The sequence below is a fragment of the Colias philodice genome, chromosome 13, assembly GCF_061535455.1.
Source record: "Colias philodice isolate Cphi_HAF_F1 chromosome 13, ilColPhil1 Martin Lab GWU primary, whole genome shotgun sequence".
NCBI lineage: Eukaryota > Metazoa > Arthropoda > Insecta > Lepidoptera > Pieridae > Colias > Colias philodice.
Window position 1 is genome coordinate 5,310,796 of NC_143098.1, and position 24,326 is coordinate 5,335,121.

General features: G+C 31.7%; 1 protein-coding gene across 1 annotated transcript in view; it reads right to left on the reverse strand.

Annotated features, from left to right (window-relative positions):
- Positions 1 to 997: 997 nt before the first annotated feature.
- LOC149483365 (uncharacterized) overlaps positions 998 to 24,326 on the reverse strand; it is a 91,672-nt gene continuing 68,343 nt past the window's right edge. The window contains exons 2-6 of the mRNA XM_089702401.1: positions 4,489 to 4,674; positions 3,621 to 3,805; positions 2,589 to 2,808; positions 2,063 to 2,285; positions 998 to 1,847 (exon numbers count right to left, since the gene is read on the reverse strand). Of these exons, the coding sequence (XP_089558527.1) occupies positions 1,373 to 1,847; positions 2,063 to 2,285; positions 2,589 to 2,808; positions 3,621 to 3,805; positions 4,489 to 4,674 (1,289 nt within the window). The 3' untranslated portion in view covers positions 998 to 1,372. The remainder of the gene's footprint in view (positions 1,848 to 2,062; positions 2,286 to 2,588; positions 2,809 to 3,620; positions 3,806 to 4,488; positions 4,675 to 24,326) is intronic.

The following is a 24,326-nucleotide window of genomic DNA, read 5'->3' on the forward strand; positions in this document are numbered from 1 at the left end:
TTGAATAGTCCCATAAGATATCTCGCGATGGAAATTCGATTTGGTTTGTTAGGCTAAGGTCTGATATAGCGATTCAACGAAAGTTCCCCGCCGAGCGCTGCATTCAAAAGTTTTATTAAGTTTAGTTCGTCAAAGCGCTGTTGGATACAGGTGGATTGGCATTGATATTTTGCTACTAGTTTGAATAACAAGTTGCTGAATTGCGGGGTTGATCTTGAATTTGTTATGTACTTCTATTATTTTTGGTATATAATAGATCATGATTTAAGTATGTATAAGTAAAAGGTAAGTATGTTTTCTTTCGGTTTCAGTATAAGTGATATTATGTTAAAAAATAGATCAATTACTTATATGGTAATAGTTCGGACGTCTTTAGTTTTTATTTTACATCTAGATAAATGGTCAGATTTTTTTCATTGGTGTTATTATGTGAAGGTAAAATAAATTCAGAGGTTGTATCGTGATTGAAATTGGAATTCTAAGAACATATAAAATAGCAATGTCTGATGGTTATAGGTACTGGAAAATATCTTGCGTACTAAAATCAAACTCTGTTATATTGCTCCTAAGCTTTCAATACACTATAAAAAAGGCTCACCCACAGGCTCACCTCTTCGGTATGCAATAGATAGCTATTTAGATACGGTGCTACATTATACAAAATTAATTAGACTGTGCTTATAATTCACATAGTACGTAGCGTGTCAGACCGAACTTAATCCAAGCATCCCGTTGGGTTTTACGGTGCACAAAATAAAGACATGTAGTTCCACTCCGACCCACGTATCCTAATAGAAGAGGAATTAGGTTAATCTTCTGTAGCGTGGGATATTTACTGAATGACTTTTAGTTAGCTTCTTTTATCCCTCGTCATTTACATTTGTAACATTGCTAAATTCTGCGGTTAGAAATGTATTTGCAAACTAGATTTAGGTTTTGATTGACTACATTTTGGGTGAAACTAACAAATTGTTGTACGACTAGTAGGTTTTAGCATCATTAATCATTACGGGATTAGCAATAAAACACAATTACAATTCACACAATTTTATTGTTTTATTACAACGTCAGCCTTGCTTTTATAAATATTTATACATATACATTATTTACATCCATCTCTTCTCGCTCTCAAACAAGTATAAAGTCCGTAAAAAGTTTCAAATATTATTCAAATTATAATCAGTTGATAAATGCAGATATATGAGAAAATAATTCTATTTTATGATAGAATGGTAACAAGAAAATATACACGGTCGAAATTTAATATTGATAAACACATCCAATTATACTGGACAATAAAATGCATTCACAACAATGATCATAACATTCTCAAGTGATTGTCGGTCGAGCTACATTCGCTCTTCTCGTAATGTCATTGACGAGACAGGCCTAAGCTGCTGGCTAGTTGCGAACATCGGGCCACAACCTCATCTTGTAGGAGACTAAACGACATCGCTATTAATATAAGTCCAAAAACAAGATAAGCACAACACGCGATCATTTGAATGTATTCACTTTTGGAGTATTCTGCGTTGGGTTTGGAAGTGAGAAAACTCGTAGGAACAAAATCGCCGAAGCCAATAGTTGCTAAGGCGATAAAGCAGAAGTAGGCGGCGTCGAGGAAGCTCCAGTTTTCCCAGGCGGAAAAAATGGCGGCGCCGATAAAGATGTACCCTAATAAGAGGCAGAGGACGATACCGACGGGTATGTGGCAGTGCTCGATGCTGTGGCTGTGGTTTTGGATGCTCACTGCTGTACTACTGCTTGGGACAGCGCAACTCTTCTGTTTGTGGTTCTCTTCATTCCATATTAAAGGCACTCGTGATGGTGTATCGTGAGGACAGATCCTAAAAAAATAGATTATCATTATACATGGACTTTTTTCAATCATGTATCAGCATGATGAAATCCTTGAACATGGTGACTTTAAACTTTTAAACTTTATTGACTCGGTAGTACAAATTAAGACTATTCGTAAGCGCTGTTTAATACAGTGTAAAATATTTTGATATTTACTTTCATTTCAAATTGAATTTTCCATATCTAACAAGCAAAAACTTACGATTCATCAGCATCTTCAGAATCATCAAGATCCTCGTGACTTCTGTTATGTATAACCTCTCCACACTCCTCCGCTATAAGCTGTTCGATAACTGCACCACGTGGCCTTTGTATTATCCTCCCCTTTCCCCTCCCTGGCCCGTGCACTGTGGCCATGCACTTCGTATTGCCCATAGTTTTCTTCCTGTCTAATGTTTGTGTTTGTGATGATGACGTATTGGGTTCTGTAATAAAGATAAATACATAAACTTTCATCTACGTATATTAAAATAAATGTGTATCTGTATCTCCATTATAGAATCGTAGACTACGTATTTGATTATGTGATTATCTTAAGCAAAGTGTTGTGCATGATGTCACGAAGACTAATCCGATAGTACGGTCAATCTCGACAGTGTACCACAGATAATACGGGGTACATAGCTATTTATGGATAATATTTTTGTATAATTGCACAGCAAACAGCTGATTATATTTTATTTAATATTTTATGTAGGAAAAGTATAGGTAAATATTTCAAAATTTACCCTCAACAAAGGCACTACGCTTGACTCGTCCCAATGTAGCAGATCGCGGGCTTGCTGGCGCCTTCTCGAAGACCTGCGAGTACTGGCCCCTGTCTCCAGCTCTTGCCTTCACAGTGCCAGGAGACCGGTGGCTTCGAGGTGGAAATGATGTGTACTGATTGCTTTCTATTGGCTGAGGAAGAAGCCGCTGCTGTTCGTGAAGTTGGAAGTGATTTTCCATCTGGGAAGAAATTATTGGTCTATTATATAAACAAGGAAATCTAATACTGAATTTAGAATTTATTTTCCTTTCTAGAATGCATTATAACACTAAGGTAAGGAAATATGGCTTTAAAATTAACGTAACCTTTATCAGCGTGAAAATCTAAATGGAAAAGCAGGATAATTCCGAAATAATTTACTCCAAAACACTCCGCGAAAGGGTAAAAGATACAGAAATATTATTGTGTATTTTGATCCTCTAATCTTAAGCGTACTTCGCTTCGGTGACTACGTACTTATTATAATTCCCTGTCCTTTACGCTTTTTACGATAAATTATTATATTCAACGCATTTTCATTATTCTAACATGCTTTGTATTACCAAAAATTTACATATAATTTAAATAGTATTTAAAAAAAAAACTTTTTGTAACATACAATTTACCTACACAGTATACCTACACAGTCAATCAATCTATACTAATATTATAAAGCTGAAGAGTTTGTTTGTTTGTTTGTTTGAACGCACTAATCTCGGGAACTACTGATCCGATTTGAAAAATTCTTTCAGTGTTAGATAGCCCATTTATCGAGGAAGGTTATAGGCTATATTTCATCACGCTACGGGCAACAGGAGTGGAGCCACGGGGGTGAAACCGCGCGGAGCAGCTAGTTCATAATAAAAAGGCTCGTATCACAATTCACAACACAGATACATAGCTTCTGCTTGCGCATTTAGAAAAGTCTAAAAAAAACAATCAAAAAATTCCTAGCTTAGAGGTAAAAGGACTATCCTGCTCCTATCACCTAAAACATTCACGTTTAAAATACCTCATCCTTTCTCCAATTATTGGGCACTTTGTTGTTAGTAGCTCTCAGCCAGGCGAGTCGCGCCAGCCTTGCCAGCGATGCGCCAAGCCCCGCCAAGCATGCCAATGCCAGAGGTACTCCAGCAGCTGCATAAGCTACTGTGGCAGCTCGACCAGCTGCTGTTCTTGGAGATACGTTGCCATAACCTGTATTAATGGTATTAATATAAAGTTTTTGTTTAGCTTGCTGCATTTATCCGCATTATCTTATATTCTTCTTATTTAGTTGACGTTTCGCAGTTTTTGTAAAAAAAAATATAAATTCATTATTTTTCTGCACAGCTACCTACATCTTAAATGTTATTGGGAGTTAATATTTTCACGCACTTCCTACAAATACGTATGTGCTATTTTTGGAAAAGAAAGTAAGTTTAAAACAAAACACTGCAGAATATATAAAATATTTGAAATATTTCACAGCATTTGTTTCAACTTATAGATGAGTAAAAAAAAAATATTTATGTTATTACATACATGATACAAGCGCGCGGTTTTATCACGTATAACAGTTAAAATCACACTTTTAACGTCCATTATTTGGATACTCTCAAAACGGAATAAATTTAATTAACGACTGTCCTCAGAATGTCATCATTAAGCACAAACAGCACCAAACAGAATCGTGATACATACTTTAAACACGTACTTTATGATTAATCCATTTATTTATTACGTACTTTATGATTAATCCATTGATCGACACTATATTTATCGCATTGTATCATTTTTCGTACATGTATTTTTGAATGGAAAAACAGTCCTATGTATTGAGATGATACCTACACAAAAATTGAGAAAATCAATAAACAATTCCCATTAAAACACCATACCTATAGTAGTAATAAGCGTGATGCAGTATATCAGCGCGCCAGAGAAGGTCCACTTGGACTCAAGCGCCAACTCGGACACATGAGCGTCTGTCTTCCTCGCCGCTGCCACTATCGAGGTCTCAAACTTTCGGAGCTGCTCGTGGACCAGCCTTGTCCAGTTCCTCTCGTATAGGACGTTCAATCGCTCTGGAACAATGGAAAATATGTATAAGATAAATAGATATAATATTATAAGTGTTTAAACCTCTAACTGTCAGTTAAACAATATCTTGTGTTGTGTACGTGAATACTTGTGTTGTGAGGCAGAAAAATTCGTTCAGTAGAACGCGCTTATCAAGGAACTACTGGTTTTAAATGAAAAATATAATTATGTATCACTGTGTTGGAGTCAAATTATAAATAGTTTTTACTATAACATCAAGCTTAAAAGCTTCAGGAACACAAAGTTACAACAAAATCTTGCAACACGCGCCATTCTCAGATATCAAATTTTAAATTATTTTTTAAATGCTAAAGCTGGTTATCCCTTTAGTTACTTTTATAATATTACGATTATTATCAATCGTATCCCATCGATATGTTATTAAACAACTAAAATATTGTGTATAAATGTATATTGTCCGAATGTAATTAGTGAAGTAATATTCATAGAACGATAACTAGAAACTAACAAAATATGACTTAATTATGGAAAATGATTATTACGTGTAAACGACGTATGACTTCATTACGAAACATAATTACAAACAGTAAATTTCTATGACACTTGTACATAAACTAGTGACCTACCTTCACGCTTTCGTTTATTTAAATTTATTGGACGCCACCTACACTTCACTGATATAAAAATTTAAAATGAATATAATTTCTATAATTCAATGTACAATGATAACAATACGCCAATTACAGATAATTTTTATTAAATAATATGAATATTTATAGAAGTTTATAGGACAGTTTTTAAAAAATGTAGATATATTTAGGAATTTTGTTAATATTTAGATTTCATTTGATGTTTTTCAAGGGTACCTTCTACCTACTATTGGAATATCGTACAGCAAATTGAAAATATTTGATTGAAGCCATTTAGGTACTACCGCACCTTTCCGGTCTCTATTTTAATATACCTATGTATAAAGATGTATATTGGACTTATTCCTTGTTACTATTCATCAATGGTCATACGTGGATACATAATAAGGTCACAAACTAAGAGAACAAGGCGTCATCGGGTCGTCAAGCTAACAAACGTACAAAGACGTTCGAAGCACAAAAGCTTGACAATTATCTCTGTTCTAAGACAATAGCATGTTTTCACGGCTACAATAGTTAATTTAACAATGTCAGAGCACGTCACGACTTTGACTTGTTATCTAATTGAGGACATAATGTTGCAAATTAATATTTGCCAAGTAAATAAATTGAATTCGCGCAATTGTTTTGTTAATAATTAAATCGAATTATTAAACGTCTAGTTGTTCATGTATGCCATTTAATGTTTGTGACATGTTTAATAATTTACGTTCGATTCCTGGTTGATATAAATGTTTCTATAGGTACGAGTCATCAAAGAAAATAACTAGGTACGTGAAAGCTCATATACAAATAAATAACGTGATTAAAAAAAACAATATTTCATTTAGAAATACACTAATGGATTCACAAATCCGTTTGGAAAGTGCATTTACGTATGAAATACGTGTATTTGCTTGCTACTGCTCTTTATTTTTAGGGTGTTTAAAGACTTTTCAATCGGTAAACAATCTACTATAACAGTAAGAAGTATTTATTCAAATTCAAAGATTAATTATTTATTCAATTAGCGATTCGGAAAGCAGTATCTATGGAGAAGAAGCGGCAAGAATCTCCATAGTTGCTTTTTTAAAATCATGTCAATATTCTCTAATGAGATATTTAACTTTACATGCACAATATAAACATCAAATAAATCCTTTCGTTCGCAAAGTCCCAGAGCAACGGGGTCGCTGAAATTATAAAGAAAACAGCACAATTTCTAGGGCTTGAGATTTCGCCGATAACATTTCAAGCTAAGAGGCCATTATAACTTCGATGGAGCTTCGTCGAAATTAATGAGGTCCGCAATCAGACGCTCTGTTTAGTTTAATCAAAACTGAAAAGAGCCATTTAACTTTTAAGAGCCTTAGCCTTTCTTTAAACGAAGGCCTGTTTAAAGAATTAGTTTTTGTTAATTGCGTATCAACGATAGCAGCCTTTGGGTAAGTCAAAACTAATATAAACTAATCGCTTTGCCAACTTTATTTTAGCGATTTATTTTGTTTAGTAGATTTATTTATAAAGCAATTATTTATTTGTTTGCTAAAACTTTAAATACAGCAGTTTATGCAGTGTTTAGTACATACAACATTCCAAAAATTACTGTTATATTTGAATGTTGTGTATAATACTGTTCTGTATTATACAAGCAACCATGTCGTCGAATTTTTTATGAAACTTGCATTGTATTTTTAGAGAAAGTTTTCAGTCTGACCTTTAGACAGACAGCGTTGCATTTTTAAAGCCACGTTACATTTCTCCTTGGTTGAATGTCATAGTTTGAGTTTAAACCTTTAGAAAACTTGATCATTCTTTTCAAATTATTGACACAGAAAAAGATACTTTATTTAATTGGTAAAATAAAATAAAACAGATACTTTATTTAATTGGTAGCGATCTACAAAGAGCTTTTTCGGGGAATGGGGCGGGGCGTATTTTAATATTTTCAGAGTAAAAGTTAATATTTTTCACGTACACAACAATTTTTTTTTCATTTATTTCAACGCATACAAAAAAGAAGTCTGGAAATATGTAACTTAGGTATTAAACAATGTATTAATTATGAAGAGTAAATTATTAATAAAAAAAAATATTATTTAATAGGTATTAAAAAAAGATCCATACCTACAAAATGTTTTCTTCTATACGTGAATAATTAAATTAATACCGTAGTCTGTACGTCAATTAGAGCGGCTGCGTGTGATAGACATACATAAACAACAATTACGTATGTAGTTCCTACTTAACACTTCCTTGATGGGTTTGTATACACCTAGCAGTCCGCCCTGGCTTTACTTGGTTCAAAAATTAATTAATATCTCTAAATTACTATCTACCACTATAAAAAAGATAATGATAATAATGCATCGTGCATTCATAATAATATTATAATCTACTACTTTTTCATAGTTCAGAGGATTTCGAGAAAGTTTTACACACAGATAGACTAAAGAATAAAGAAGAAGCTTTTGTATGTTTCAAAAGTCCAACTACAGATTTAAATTAATTTATTTAAAAATGTAAAGAGATCATCAGAGTTCGCATTAAAAATTTTACTTTATTATTACTTCTTAAATTCAGGCAAAAATGTGGTTAAAAAAAATAAGCCCTGAAACATTCATCTTCCGAGGAAATATAACATCTGTCGATCCCTCAGAATTGTACAATAACAAAAGAAACTTTTTCATTCATTTCGCGATAGAATGTAACTTTACTAATCGTTCCTTAGCGTGTGATAAATTAAACGTATATTTGTTTGTAAAAGTTTCGACTTGTTTGATTCATGCGATTGTTGTTATGATTATCTTGAACCTCAATTATATTATGATGGAAAGCTTATGCTTTGGCATTGCTACGGTTAAAAGGTTAAAGATTTTACTCAAATAAAGAGACACCTAAGCTAAGTAACTCGACGGTATGCATAAATATAAATCTTTTTTTTCCATGCACTGTTTGTGTAATTTAATATTATCTATAAATAAAGGGAATTTAATATAAAATTAAGATATCAGTTAAATACTCAGACTTTGATGTAGTTATCATAAAAAATTACATTATTCACTTTAACAAATGTATTAAACATTTTGCGAGGTTTTTACGCCTACTATTATATGTATTATACTACTAGATTTCCGCCCGCGGCTTCGCCCGCGTTTTCAAAGGAAAACCCGCATAGTTCCCGTTCCCGTGGGATTTCCGGGATAAAACCTATCCTATGTGTTAATCCAAGTTACCCTCTATATGTGTGCTAAATTTCATTGTAATCGGTTCAGTAGTTTTTACGTGAAAGAGTAACAAACATCCATACATCCATACATCCATACATCCTTACAAACTATATTAGAATATTAGATATAATTCGTATATATGTATATTTTATAGTGTAGTACAATTCAACATAGGGGTCACATTCGTTACTTGCAAACACTTTCGAAGAGAGATGTCAAATATATAACGAGGACTTGAAAGCAAATCGGATTGTTCATGTTTCTTGAATAGGAAGAATGAAGATAAAAATGCTGTGAAAAACATGTATAAATTCACTGAAGTATAACTCGAATAGAATTCAATAAAGTATAATAACATGAAGATTATATTAATAGTGGGAACTGGGAGCATATTATGCACATATTATGTTAATTTTTAATCATTTTATCAAAAAAGCAAGAGGATTCGAAACTTTATTACAATGTTTCCAAAAACCTACTATATATAAAGGAAAAAAAGTTAACTTACTTTTGTTACAAACAGTAATATTAAATATATTTTGTACCTAGAAAGCTTTTTTTCACATCAATAAAAAAGCTAGTAACTTTTATGAACGTGAGATATCCAAGTAAGAACTAGAAAAAGTCTCCGTATAAAAACCATGCTTGAGTAAAAACGTGAAGAAATAAAATCCAGTGCATTATACATCGACTGACAACTATATAGGACGAAGGCAGCTTACATTTTATTTACACCAATAAACCCTAAACTTTATAGACACGTCTTACCGAAGTAAGAGTTTCGCGCACCCTCATAAAACATTTAACGACCCGAACGAAAGTAAATGAAATTAATTTTTATATCATCCGCCTTTACTTCAATAAGCTAATGGTTAATTTAACTCACACCTCACGGGGGATTTTATTTAACGATATATTTTTATTTGTTCTCTCTTTTTTACACTCGTATGTTTTTCTTGCATTCATATAAAATTATCGTTTCTGTTAAATCCGTTGGTATTAAAAAAATAACATAAAAATAAAATGCGTTGCGAATAAATTTGCTAATAAAACGACAGTAAAACGATCACAATATTTATTTAACTAGGTACTTATCTATGAAAAGCGTTCGTTAGGCAATAAAATATTATTTCATCATTATTAATGGCAATACTTGAGAGATTACAAACATTCTTTTTACATCCATTCTATGAGATGTCTAGAGACCATCATATTTTAGGGCTGACCTGCATACAAGGAGGAACTAGGAAGTATGTCTCTAAATAAATGTCATTCTGCTAATACCGATTATCTTACGAGCAAGTCAGAGAGAACACAATATACGTCGTTCATTTTTGCAAGTCTTATTTGAAGTACGTTAAACGTAGTAAGCTAGTTTATTACTTATCCTAAATACAATTAGAGATTATGTGAAATAAATAAAACTATACCAAGATATAATATGTTTCCTTCATGGTTGTAGTTATACAAAACATAATAATAATCTTTTTTACATAAATAATAATAAAGCAAATAAATGAAATTAAATATATTCATCACTGGACTGGAATAGCTGAACGACGACCAACAAACACGATTGAGTAAAGTGCAACCACTAGGTAAGCAGAAGTGATTGGAGTAGTTTGATTGTATTTAAGTAAATATCACCGCCTCAGTGATTGCCTCTGTTAGGATCTCCTAACATTAGTGGAGATTACAAATCAATATTGTATTATAGCTAGTGATGGTATCACGTTCTGTTGACTATATTAAAGGTGCTATTGTGTTCGTGGCTGTAAGAAATGATGCGAAGATCTAATGTATAAAATTCTCGCGTCGCGGTTTTTGTCGTTCAACTTCTTCTAAACGTCTTGGCGTCAAAATTTTGTGTGTATTTTGGATTGGGTATGTCTGAGAATCGGACAACATCTAGTTTTCATCTCCCTAAATGATAGGAGTAACAGAACATTATTTAGACAGAACAACGTTTGCTGGATCAGCTATAAGTACGATAATATAAAATTTTTATGTGCGTTTGCATGTGCCTGTGGGTACATAGGTATGAGTGTGTGTGTGTGAGTGTGTACGTGGACGTATGTGTGTGTAGTGATATTTGTATTTATTCGATCACATTGTGTAATGTGTCTTCAATACGTACCTAGTATTGAGCGGGTTCAGGCCCAAGACTGCTTTATTTGATTTTCGAGCCACGAGGGTAAACTAACATTGTCAGTAGCATGATTGAGCACCTTTGGCAACAAGGAAGAGGCAGTTAAATCTTTAGTAACTATATATTAATTTATAATATTAGACATTATATTTGTATGTGAAATAATTTTGAATTCTTGTGTAGGTACGACTTTTTATAATAATCTATTAACTATAAATTAAGTAATTAATAGAGAGTCTTCTATTTGAACTTACTACTCGTACCCTAGCCACATTCATAGGAAATTTAAATTTAAATTTCCATTCCTACATTAAGAAACCATTTATAACGCGTTCAACAAAACCAGAACTAATAACCCCACCGCTAAGTATGCACAAAATAACTTCGCAATTCCCCATAAAAAAATCAACATAATGAAATGAAAACATGCGATACGGTACGCAAAACGCCCGGTGCTAATGTATTCTAATAAAAATAATGCCTTATGAACGTGTGATAACAGCTATGTTACATAACGTAGGCAATACTGGTATCGCCTGTAGAATCACGAACATTCAATACAGCCGAGATAGCTTGCAGTCCGTGCCTACACGTGGGTTTTTCCGCAAATTGTCCAACAGATCGGATCTATATTGAATTCCCAACTTTTACGGCGACAGATAACTGAATACGTGTCTATGAATAAACCTGTTTCGAAGAAAGTGCGCTGAAAAATTTTAACAAGTCTATAACCATCTTAGGTAAATTTAATAAGTAATTCTAGAAAAATTAATCTTCTTAATTTAACGGCTCTTTGCTCATTTTTTAATCATTACATAGGCAGTTTAAAATAATATTTTTCAGACCATACGTTGTGTGGCTACGAAATAATTTCATTAACATTAAAAATTCATGCTAGAAAAAGCGGTCGACGCATGTCTTAATAAATTAATGTAAGTGAATTAATGCAGTATTTTTACAACATTGTGTTTATGTTTAAGAATTTATAATTACGTTGTATTTATCGAAAATTTACATTTTCCTGCAGAGGCATTCTTACAATCACAACATATTGAACATCTTTTTTCATGCGAAAAATTTGTTCATTTCGAAAATTGCTTCAATTTTATAACTCGCTGCATGTCAATTGTAAAAATACATTCGAATCAATTATGAAATTATATTTGTAGAAACTATGTACTTCATTAAAGATATGAAATACCTACTAAATTTTCATAATTATATCAATTTTCGTAGTAAATATAGTTTAAAATATTATAAGGAATGAATCACTAACACTGTTACCTTGAATAAAATAAATATTTAGAATTATTGTATTAAAGAGACAGGTTCAAAGAGATGCATACATAAATAGAATCGTTCCTCGTATTTTGGCCTGCGTTGAAAATAATCAAACTGGGAAAAGCGATTTGGAAATATAGATTCCGTTGGAATTCCGATTTGAAATCGTCACTATAGAAGGATGGCATGGACTTTTATTTAATTTATGGTTCGATAAAATTATGTCTGGTCGAAAATGATATTATTTTATTTTTGAAGTGAAACTGCTTTAGGCGATTTGAAAGTAAAATTTCAACGACGATTTTGGTTGAATCATGACAAAGAAGTTTCACTTCTGACACGTCACACGCGCTCTTTTTATTATTATTGTGTTTAATTATGAAATTCTAAAACGAAAATAACATTTTGAGTCTGTTATTTCATACCAATCTTCATCATTTTCAGTTACAAAACTGTTACTGATAAGGAACAATAACTACATTTAAATTACATAATATTATCAAGAACAAGACCTTCAAATAAAGGAACCTGTACACTAACGAATTCGAATGAATTTAACATGCCATTAATGAAGTATAATTGGTCGCATTTACGTTGCGCTTTCGGCTATCATTCTGTCACGCTAACCCCCTTGTTTCGATCAAACTTTATTTCATTTTCTTCCATTGTTACCGTCGCTAGAAACGGTCGCGATTTATTACGGAATGATTTAGAAGTTCAGTTAAACGCAGATTTGATTTAAATAGCAGCTTTTAATGGAAGGAAGGAATTAGAAACATCTGTAATCTATTGAAACTCTAAGTAGTAATGATGCGTTCATTAAATAAAATAAATTGAATTCGGACACGAACCCAAACACAAATATTCATTCATTTAGACTTCAATAAGAATTAAATAATAATTTTTAGAACCGGCTCTAAAAGTATCTTTACATCGAAACATAATTATTATTAGACATAAACTTTTTAGGAAGAAAATTTTAATAAAATAACTTTGTCGAAACTGTTATTGATTAAGGTGCAAGGCACATGCACTTTTTTTGCAAAAGTAACTTATTTTCACATGTGTATCAAACAAAATTCAAGTCTTGTTAGTCAAATAAGTAAATGCATGAAACTCGTACCTCAAAGCTGATTAAAATCCCGACTGGCATCAAACACAGACTTTTTCAGCTCAATTAAAAGTTTGACGGGTAGCAAATAGCTACTGTTTCGTACCAACCCGGATTAGTTAGGAGAGCTTTCGCGCCAAAGTGATGTATGTATATGTAAATATTTTTAGCTGTTTTAATATTTTCACAGAACTCTTTAATTTTTATATCAATGTTATATTATAAAGTCCTCCGCTGAGTTTGTCTGTCTGTCGAATCGCGAATTGACTGCCTGTTCGCGATAAACTCAAAAACTACAGCACCGATTTTCATGCTGTTTCCAACCAATGGATAGTGCGGTAGGTAGTAGGTACTAGAGGCAGATTTGGTATATAAATGTATTGTATTTTTCACAGAAAGAAAAAAACGAATTCTTACGAAAATTACGAAATTTGTTTCATGTTTCAGTTGTATATTGATACTAATATGTAGTACAAAAGAGGAAAAAAATATTCCCTTATTTTTGAATATTTGTAACGAATAAACCACTGGACCGATTTTAAAAATTATTTCAGCAGCAAGCAAGGTTATTCGTGAGTGACACAGGCTATGTTTTATTTTTGTTTTTTTTTTATCCCAGGTTCACCTGGCCGGAGTTGTTATGTGCGACTAGTACATAATAAATACACATGCACAAAATAGTGCAATTTTAACGTTTATAAAGCTGTGGAAAAAATACCACAAGTTTTGTAAAAATCTTCTAAAAACTTTTCTTATTATCTGGTAACAAAATTGCGTATTCAGGACCAGCCTAACTATAACATTTCCCTTCCGTATTTATAATATTAGTAGAGGAGGATTATACTCACTTATTCCCCGACAAACTTAAATCTATCGAAACAGGACGCTTTTGTAGGATGATTTGTTTTCAAAGGGAAATCTATTTCAACTATTTTCGAAAACGAAAAATGTGTCAGGCTAATATTGAACTAATTTAGTTCTTTTACTTAAATAATATAATATAATCAATTTAGATACATATAGCTAATATCTACAATCTACATATTATGTGATTTAAAGATAAAATTAAAAACAATTATACCAACGTCTTCTTTAAATCTTATTTTTTTAAAAGTCGGTAAATAAATCCGTAAGCTATAATTCGGTCAACTAAGAGCCGATGAAAATTCCGTGATTCCATTATTATATTTGAAGAGGACGGGATAAGCCTACAGCGGTGGCAAAGGTAAGGAATTTCAACTCCAATACAAACAATTGTTCCAAATGGCCAAATATTTGCGGATTATAGCTGTATTTATTGAATAATATCAGATCGGTTTAGGGTTTTGTGTAAATAAGAGTGGGCAGAAATATGAATTAAAAAAGTTATTTTTGTTTTTGAAGAAATAGTAAGTTTTTCAATTCATACTTCATTCCTCTATCCTTCAACTTCGTGTTTTAGTGAATTTAAATGTATGGTGGCATTTGGGAACCATTTTCGAAGTATAACCGATCGAATATTTTGAAAATATTTTCACATACAACTATACTATGTATATAGGTATAACATTTTGTTTTTTATCATAGTAATCCCCACGGAATATTTGTTTAACTTATATCTTTATCTCTAAAAGCCAAGTTTTATACAACCGTAATACGGAAGTCGAAAAGTTGTTACTTATCTATTTACTTTTAATCTTTTCCTATCCTTGAGTGTTTTATAGATAGCATGTAGTGTAGTAAACTATAGAAAAACATTGTATTATATTCGAAAGTATCTATAACGTTACAACGTAAAAATTATTCAATAGGTAATTTTTTTTTTTTATAAAATCTACATAATATTTAATAAGGATTTTAATAAGGTTCAAACCAGAAAAATGACATACCTACTACCTATAGGTAGTTATGATATTATGTTTTCAAAATGCAGTGTCATACAGGTAAAATAATAAAAGCCAAGTCTTACTCAAATTCCGAATCAAGTTTAACAACGAGCATACCACTAGAATCAAATGAATATGCAGTCGAAGTATCGTTGATAAGAGTCAGTTGACTTGTTATAGCAGCAGACTGATTCTGGACCATGGAACTATGACCTATCTCGTTATCTGAGTGCAGATTGCTAACTATTTCATAATCAGTGAGTAAATGATATCGAATATTTGGATTGTGTATGTTTTTCGATACTCAGAATTGCCTAATACGTCTCTAATAGCTTATTAAATAATCTGTTGAAGATAGGTACATACACTCGTTGGAAGCTTTAATTTTACGAATGTATAACAGTTGGTGTCATGGTTCAAATATAATATTAATATTCTTAGGGCTTTATTGTTCAAAAGAAAAGGAAAAAAGCAAAAATCTACAAAATCTTATTGAAGATCAGAATATAAGATACGTTTGTTATTCAAATAGAAAAATCCCACATGAAAGCTTATGAATTACATAAATGAATTTCGTGCATGTAAAAAAATTTAGATTACATTTATTTCCCCCTACTTTCATTTTTTTCCACTATAGAAACTATACTACTAACACTCATATTCTACTTTATTTTCAAGAGACAAATTAACAGGAACTTTCTAGGCGGACGTGACTTACCACCTTAGATCTCGTCACCACTTTCCATCAGGTGGGACTGGGGTCAAACGTCCACCTATCTATGTATAAAAAAACTAAAGGTAATCTAACGCATTCTTTTACGTTTTCTTTAAAGGATATTAAAATATGATGATATTGTGCAACCACGCATATCGCCAAAAAGTTCAATCACAGTGACAGTTAGCGTTTCATTCGATGTGACTTTGTAAACACAATGTTAATTAAACATTAATTACGAGTAAATGAACCAACAGCTAATGACTCATAAGAGTTAATATCATCTTGCCAAATTCGCATTTCTCATTTCTTCTTACTGATAATTATTATTTATTAATGAAAAAGTGTTTGTCCTTCTTACACGTGGCAACGGAGCGATTATATCGAATGATTTTTGTATCTATACATAGTTAAGAGGCTAGCCAATAGGCTACTTTTCACCACGGTGGAATATCTCATTCCCATTGGAATTTCCTCCATAAATACCAATACAAACTGTTAATTTAAGTAGCCTATGTTACTACCACAGTTCTAATAATTACAACGACACGCAAGTCAAAATTTGCCCAGCGGTTTCATTCCGCTTTGGGCTGTCTACATACACTCGAATAACAAAACCCTTCATCTTTTGCAGTTGGTTAAAAATGCCCATAGTGATTGGTGACATACAGTTTGAAGATCCCATCGCCAATCAAGGGCACGGCAGACGTGCAAAAGTTCTTGGCGCGCTGCCAACTAATTAGGCATGTAAATGGAAACTAGCGTGTCACGTCAACACCACTATGGAAAAAAGCTATACGCTGTTCATATTTTTTGGTACATTTATTAAAAAGTCATTATAGTTGATCACATGTGAATTAAATGAAGTAGACTCTTAAGACTGTGAAAGATTATCATTGTAGATTTCATACCTAGTTGTCTTTTTATCTGAAGATTGTCATTTTAGATTTAGCCAACTAACATTTCTACAAGGGATGTAGTTGATATAACGTAGTCAATACTAGTAGATTCGAAAATAAAATTATTACTTAGTTCTATTACACTTATAAAGATGTTATTCAAAAATATATTTAAAATGCTTCAAACTTATATGATCACACTAAACTTTTACTAATATTCTTTCAAAGTTATAAGCACAACTTTCTTTGAATATAAATCACGATAGTAGAAAATAATCCAAAAGTCACTGCATAATAAATTTATGATCGAAGTAGAAATTGTTTTCATTTCTTAAAAATGTTTTCGAAGCAATATATTCGCTAAGAAATGAGAAAACATTTTAAGAAGAGATTCTCATCGACATGCTTTAACTTTGATTAAACGATACAACTAAGTATATACTTGAAGAGCTACCACAGTAGAGAAAGCTCACAAATGAATTACGTACAGGATAAATCCAACTACCTACTACAAAACTGTACATGGAATATACTAGAAATTTTTATATATACTTAGTTAATTTGATATTTTAATAATTGTAATAAATATTCTGTCTCTACCACTATCAACTTATTTTAAATGAGAAAAAAGGTAATAATTTTTTTAAATTATCATAAGTAAATGGAAGTGTTTTATTTCAACCAGAAGGTTTCAAGTTATTTTAATTCTTAAAATTTTCTAGCATTACATTTTGACGAACTTTGATAGATAAATAAAATATTAACCATTTATTTAACAAACAACAACTTCTTTGCGAATTTACATGTTTATAGAGAACTTCAATATATTCGAATCATTAGTTTTCCCTACGATAGAAAATCGTTGAACTACGAGTCACATGTTTGTATGTAAACAGCATTTAGCGATATTGCGAAAGTAATAGCTTTTGAATTTTTGATCAGCCTTTGAATGGTATAATGGTATTGGAATAAGCGAGGTCGTTTTAACGCGAAAATTGTTGTAGCGTTTATATAGCTTTACATAATAGTTATTGTCTTCATTTGAAAATGTCAATTTTAATTGTGTATTATTTATTTAAGGCTTAAGCTCAAAATTTTCCAGTCCAACGTAAAAACTGTATTGCTATACGGGTGTGAAACATGGAAGGTCACAAAGGACATCCCGCGCCAGCTGCAGGTACATTTGTTAACCGCTGTCTCCGCCGAATCATCGGAATTTACTGGCCAGAAACTATCTCCAACGACGACCTTTGGAAATGCTGCGATGAGACACCGATCGCCCATCAGATTAAACGCCGTAAGTGGGGCTGGATTGGCCACACGCTACGTAGAGACCCGGAACACATACCAAAGCAAGCTTTGGATTGGAACCCCCAGGGAAAACGGAAACGTGGCCGTCCAAAGCTCACTTGGCGTCGTACTGTTATCGCAGAGGCCAAGTCAATCGGAAGGTGCTGGAGCGAGATAAAACGAGCTGCCCAAAATCGACACGCATGGCGGAGTACTGTTGACGCCCTTTGCCCCAGCTAGGGGCCTTAGGATATTAAGAAGAAGATTATTTATTACTCCTTTTTGATCTAGCTCCAATTTAGTAAAATAGAAATGTTTTAAAGATTTTAATATATATCTATTATCTTGCTTTGGAGAAAAATGCAATAAACTGAAATTGTATTTGCTATCTCTTCAGTAGTCCTTATTTTGTAAGTGGTGAATCTAACACCACTCTCTTTTATACATCTAGAACATACAGACAACACAAATTGGTGTTTAACATGGACCTATCATTGTTTTATGCTGAAATATAAGAAAATTATAAATATCAGAAGTATAGCGTCAATCTCCTTATTTCACGATTAATTTGTCCTTATTTGAATTCACTTTAATTAGAGCTGTGGAAGTTGAAAAAGTTTTTTTATTAGATCTCACCTAATCAAAACCTCCCAAGAGTTTCGCTGAGGCGATGTTCCGAGTCATTTTAATAACTTGTTACTCAAAGTTTTATGACACAAACTTTGTCTTTGCTTTTTTGAATATTTTTATTTAAGATGCTACCTACTTGGATTGTTTGATCTTGCACGTAATTAATTGCAGCTTTTGGAATGTTTTACGTGGAAGAATTTCAAGTATTGTTGTGCTCTTTGTTTGTTTTATATTACAATACACTTTCGATTATTTTTATTAATATGCGTGTAAATATTTTTATTTTTCTAATGCTTTAAAAAATACAAAATTATAACTAAATTAAATTAACTCGTGTAATTGTTTCTCGCGTCGATAAATAATAATTGACCTCTTGTATATATGGGATTACCTTATAAAATTATCTGTTTATTTGTTTTGAATGATAAAAATACGCAATCACTTTTATTTGTTATGTTAAGTTAGGTTCGTTAGATTCGCGAAAAGAAGCACGAATATTTTGAAATTATTTTTGAGCGCCCAAATTATCGGGTACAACAAAATTAGTAAAATTCAAATAAACTAATTTACCTTGAATCGCATTCCATTCAAGAATTTACTATTTTTCTAAAATTATCTTTATCTTTATCCTTTTCTTTATCCTTTATCTTATTTAACTTTAATCTTTACTAGAATATGAATAAACAAGGAATGGAAAGCTCCAATTTGTCCCTATAAAAATAGTTCAATATTATAATTTCATTATAGAAACTTCATACGTGATGGATGAAGATAGGTCACTTGAATCGACTTTGCTTGCTGTTTAAAATAGATAACTAGTAGATATTAGGTAGACACAATCATTATACATAATTTAAGGTATTCTAAAATTATATAAAATATATACATACGACATAATAATTATTAAACACAAAATAGTATAAAACTTCGCTACGATTTTTCTCTACTCAGTTTTATACACTTCACTCTTCAGTAACAATGTCATAGTCCTAACCATTAGTAAATACATCAATCAAGTTCACATTAAAATTAATTTTATCTCATTATATTGTTTCACTAATTAACACCTTTTACGTCTTTCAAATAACACCTGAAAAGCAAGACAAAGTACAGATTAATATTATTCAGTTCGCGCTGAGTCTTTTTCCGTCCCATTTACTTCAAACAATGTACTTAAAACGGCTTCTTCAGTACTGTATCATTCTCATAGTGTAGTGGAAAGCTTTACTCCACTCCCTCTGAGTAATTACAGAATTCAAACGCGTTTCACTTTATATCTTTATTATTATACTAGCTGTGCCCTGCGGTTTTACCCGCAGTGCTCCACTCCTGTTGGTCTTAGCGTGATGATATATAGCCTATAGCCTTCCTCGATAAATGGTCTATCTAACACCGTAATAATTTTACAAAAAGAACCAGTAGTTCCTGAGATTAGCGCGTTCAAACAAACAAAAAAAAAATAAACTTCAGTTTAAAAAATTAGTATAGAAATGTAGATTTCTCCTACGCAATACAAATACCTTGAATGTGACCCAACAACCTAGTATTTTTGCGCCGACTAAAATAAATAGCATGTCTTTTATACGCGACTTCAATTTCCTTCACGTTGTTAAGTCAATACAAATTACATTTTGAAAGAAATACTGACATTTAATGCTTTTAACTCTCAACAGGATATTAAAAAAGGAAATTTTATTACTGAATTCTTGTTTTGTTAGTTTGGCGTTAACTGTACAAGGAATGTGATACGAATACATTTCAATTGGAATTTAAGTGTGTAAAATTGGGTCAAGTATGAATCTATGTTGATACTTGATATAACTTTTCATTATATTTTATACAAATGGTTTTTAGGTTACTTATACGTTTTGCCTTCTGAATTTTTATAACATGTAAGAATAATCAGATAAAACCACAAAAGCTGCCAGCGAGTTTTCGTCAGAAGCTATCTGCGATTGCATAAGAAATTGAATGTTCCATTTTTCAAAACAATGAAAGAGCAACTTACACCTTTATACAATATTATTATTATACGAACTTGAGGACAAATTATACTTATTTTTAAGTATCGGCAAACTAGCGATGTTTAGTTGTGTAAAGTTCTTAAACTTTCCTCATCTTTTACCACTAAAAATAGATTGGAACCCAAAATATTATTAACATGCAAGCATTCCATTTGAATTTGCACAAAAACCTCCTCAGTTACGGTATAAAAGTTATTTGTGAAATAACTTTTTGTTTTTGTAGTTCGGTAAAGGTAATCACGCGAAAAATTTGGTATTCAAATGATGTGCAGAATATGTATTTTATGAGTCGATATTTATAATGTGAAACTTCAGCTATACATAACCATTATATATAACTGAGATTATATTCCTGAGCTTAGCACGTTCAAACAAACAAAAAACTTTAACTTTATAATAAAGTATATATAACAAGTTTCTAAAGTGCTACGACATGGCTACGACGAAGACGACGTTGACTGAATCCATACTAATATTATAAATGCGAAAGTAACTCTGTCTGTCTGTCTGTTACTCAATCACGCCTAAACTACTGAACCAATTTGCATGAAATTTGGTATGGAGATATTTTGATACCCGAGAAAGGACATAGGCTACCGTTTATTGCGAAATAAAACCTCGGGCGGACCTCTAGTAGTGATATAAAGTAGACTACATGTTTCTGTTTTATTAACAAAGGTAAGGTTAGATTTTTTTAAATTAGGTCAGAACTGGATACTATATATATACACAAACCACACAGCTATTAAATAAAAAAATAATCATCAAAATCTGTTAACTTATTCGAAAGTTCTGAAGTACAAAACACAAAAACAGTCACATTGAAAACATTCCCAATTTTTTGAAGAAGTGGAAATGACTATTTTAAAATCCCTTCTTCATGCTATAATGTTGAATTATTTCACTTTTATTACAGTAATAAATCAAAGATTTCAATGATATTTATTATTTTTCGTAAATAAATAATAGATATTAGATAGGTGTACATTGGATAATCCCTTGTTAGTGAAGATCGTCTAGTTGGCACACCGAGGTCTGGGATTGAATATTGAATTGTAAATTCTATTCAATTGTTACACTGCTATTATTATTTATTTATGTACAAGAATAATATTTAAAGTTGTTAAAGATATATTACATACTAACTTTCCGTCCGAGGCTTCACCCGCGTTTGCAAATAAAAACCCGCATAGTTCCCGTTCGCGTGGGATTTCCGGGATAAAACCTATCCTATGATAGGATTAATAAATCCAAGTTACCACTTATATGTATGATAAATTTCATTGTCATCGGTTCAGTAGTATTTGCGTGGAAGAGTAACAAACATACACATACACATATACATCCATCCTCACAAACTTTCGCATTTATAACATCTAGTAGGATAGGATAGGACAATATTCTACTAAATTCAAAACGTATATCGGTTTTTAACGATTACATAAATATAATGTAGCTAATAGTTTTATCTTAATGAACATGTTCAATGTTCACACTTTGACGTAGTACCAACATAACCGCATGTTATGCTTCAGATAAATTCTGTCCTACAATTTCTATTTAGCTTGGTTAGTTCGAATTTTATCAGACCCGATATCTCTCGCTAGCTCTAATAGAAAGGTCATGTTTGATTGCTAACGATAACTACGTCAGATTTTCAACGGTAACATACGTCATGGTTTGCAATTTGAAACAACCTAAGTCCTCGATATTAATTCATTATCTGATATCTAGGAATTGATTCTGGGTTGTTTTGAATTGATTGGACCTATTTTATCTTGCAGGTATATGATTAGATTTCATTTGAAATCTGGAAAATGTTCAAGAAGGTAAATTACAACACTCCGAACACATACCTAATGAAAAACAAGACAGATTATGAAATTAAGAATTAATTAATGAAAATAGAATATACAACATTGCTCATCTCAAATTAACGCAGTTTTACTAACTACGTTATAGGACATTGAAGTAAATTTAGTTTAAATCACTTGAAAAGTTGAAACCAACAAATTAAATCCCAACAGAATAGAAATCATTCATTACCATTCATAAATAAACCATATTTTCTCGACTGAATGCTGAAAAATGTTTAGAATCCATTTTATTTAGGAAAATATTAATTTAGTGATGGGTCTCCTGTTTGCTGACCCTTCCTATATGCAATTAATTTTGCGACATTCCGCCCCAACGGCTTTTAACTTCCGATGAAAATAATGCGGAAATATGTTCTAATTAAATTTCTGTAAATATCTCAGAATACTTTTTTCAATTTATTTAATGACCCTTTATTGTACAGTGCGAGATATAAGAATAGAAAAGATAACGAAAACATAAACATGGCAAGTATACAGACGGCCTTATTGCTTAAAGCAATCTCATCCAGGCAACCATTAAAATAAAGCACATGTATCTACCACGATGGTTAAATGCGGAGGCGCAACCAAAAAAATAGAAAACAAACTCAAAAACTTCGAGATGTATATAAAAAAAGAAATTATTCCAAATAATGAAAAAAAAATGCGCAGGAACACGTACTCCTGTGTCCGATAAATTAATAAAATTAATCAAATGGTTGAAACGTCACGAACAGTTCTTGTAATTAATTTCGTTTCAAAATAAAGATATTTGCGCCCGAATTTTGTGATACCGTAGCTGAATTTTCAAGTGTTCTGCTAATTTACTTTTCTGAAATGTCTGGGAAGATAGTAGATACTGATATAAGTATAATTTAAGGCTAAAAATATTATGAGCTGTATTTATATTTCGTAGTAATTTAATTAGTCTTGCTTACTGCCCGCGTCTTCGCCTACTTTTTCTAAATACCACATTACATTAACCTTTCTTGATAACCACGCTTTCCATCAGAGAGAACGGAATAAAAAAAATCGGTGCAGTACTTTTTGGGTGTATCACGAACATACCTATAGTGTTGTTATGTATAATGATATAAATGTAAATAATGTATTAATTTTATAAAATAGGAAGATATCACATTTTTTTAACATAATATTATGTTCGTTTTATTTTGCTAACCGTTGTTTTTTAACATAATATTATGTTCGTTTTATTTTGCTAACCGTTGTTTGGTTAAATCGATACTTAAAATTAATTATAAAACGATTATTCAAATTTTATTCCAGCTGATTAATTCCACAGAAACTATTTTAATCGAAGTCATTTCAGCGATAAATCAAATATTGTTGCGTTAATATCAAACGAATGAAATGTCCATTTATTTTAATTAATAAAAGGCAAATATATCGAAATAATGAAGTGAACATTTCATCGCACACAATAATTGGACTATTTTTATTCGTAAACTATAAAATTTATTCAAGAATTCTGCCAAGCACTCAGATAAGTTTTTGACTGTGTAAATTATTTATCTAGGTGTTGGGAATTCAGTTAGTGTTAAGTGAATTAAAAAAAAATCTCCTTGTTTATCCCCTTTATACAGTTCTAGAAAATTTACAACAAAGAATTAACGGCCACATAGATATAATATTAGCTAAGTATTCTAATTCAGATTTTAAAATATAGGCTACTGCCTACTTTTAATAATCTTGTAGGTCTCTCTTCTGCGCCGAAAAATGATTCCGCCTACAAATTTTTAACCTTGCAACGAAAATATTGTCGATTGAAATCAAACCCGCAACAATGTGCCCATACTATGGAATTCACGTTCATTAAACACACCTCATAATGTATACATCAGTATAATGAAACAAAATATAATTTAATCAAATTGCTAAATGTAATTATCAATTTTCATGATGATGGATTTTCAGCTCAACGAGCTGCGTGTAATCACGCTTAAATTAAATCGAGATATACATTTGTATAGCATTT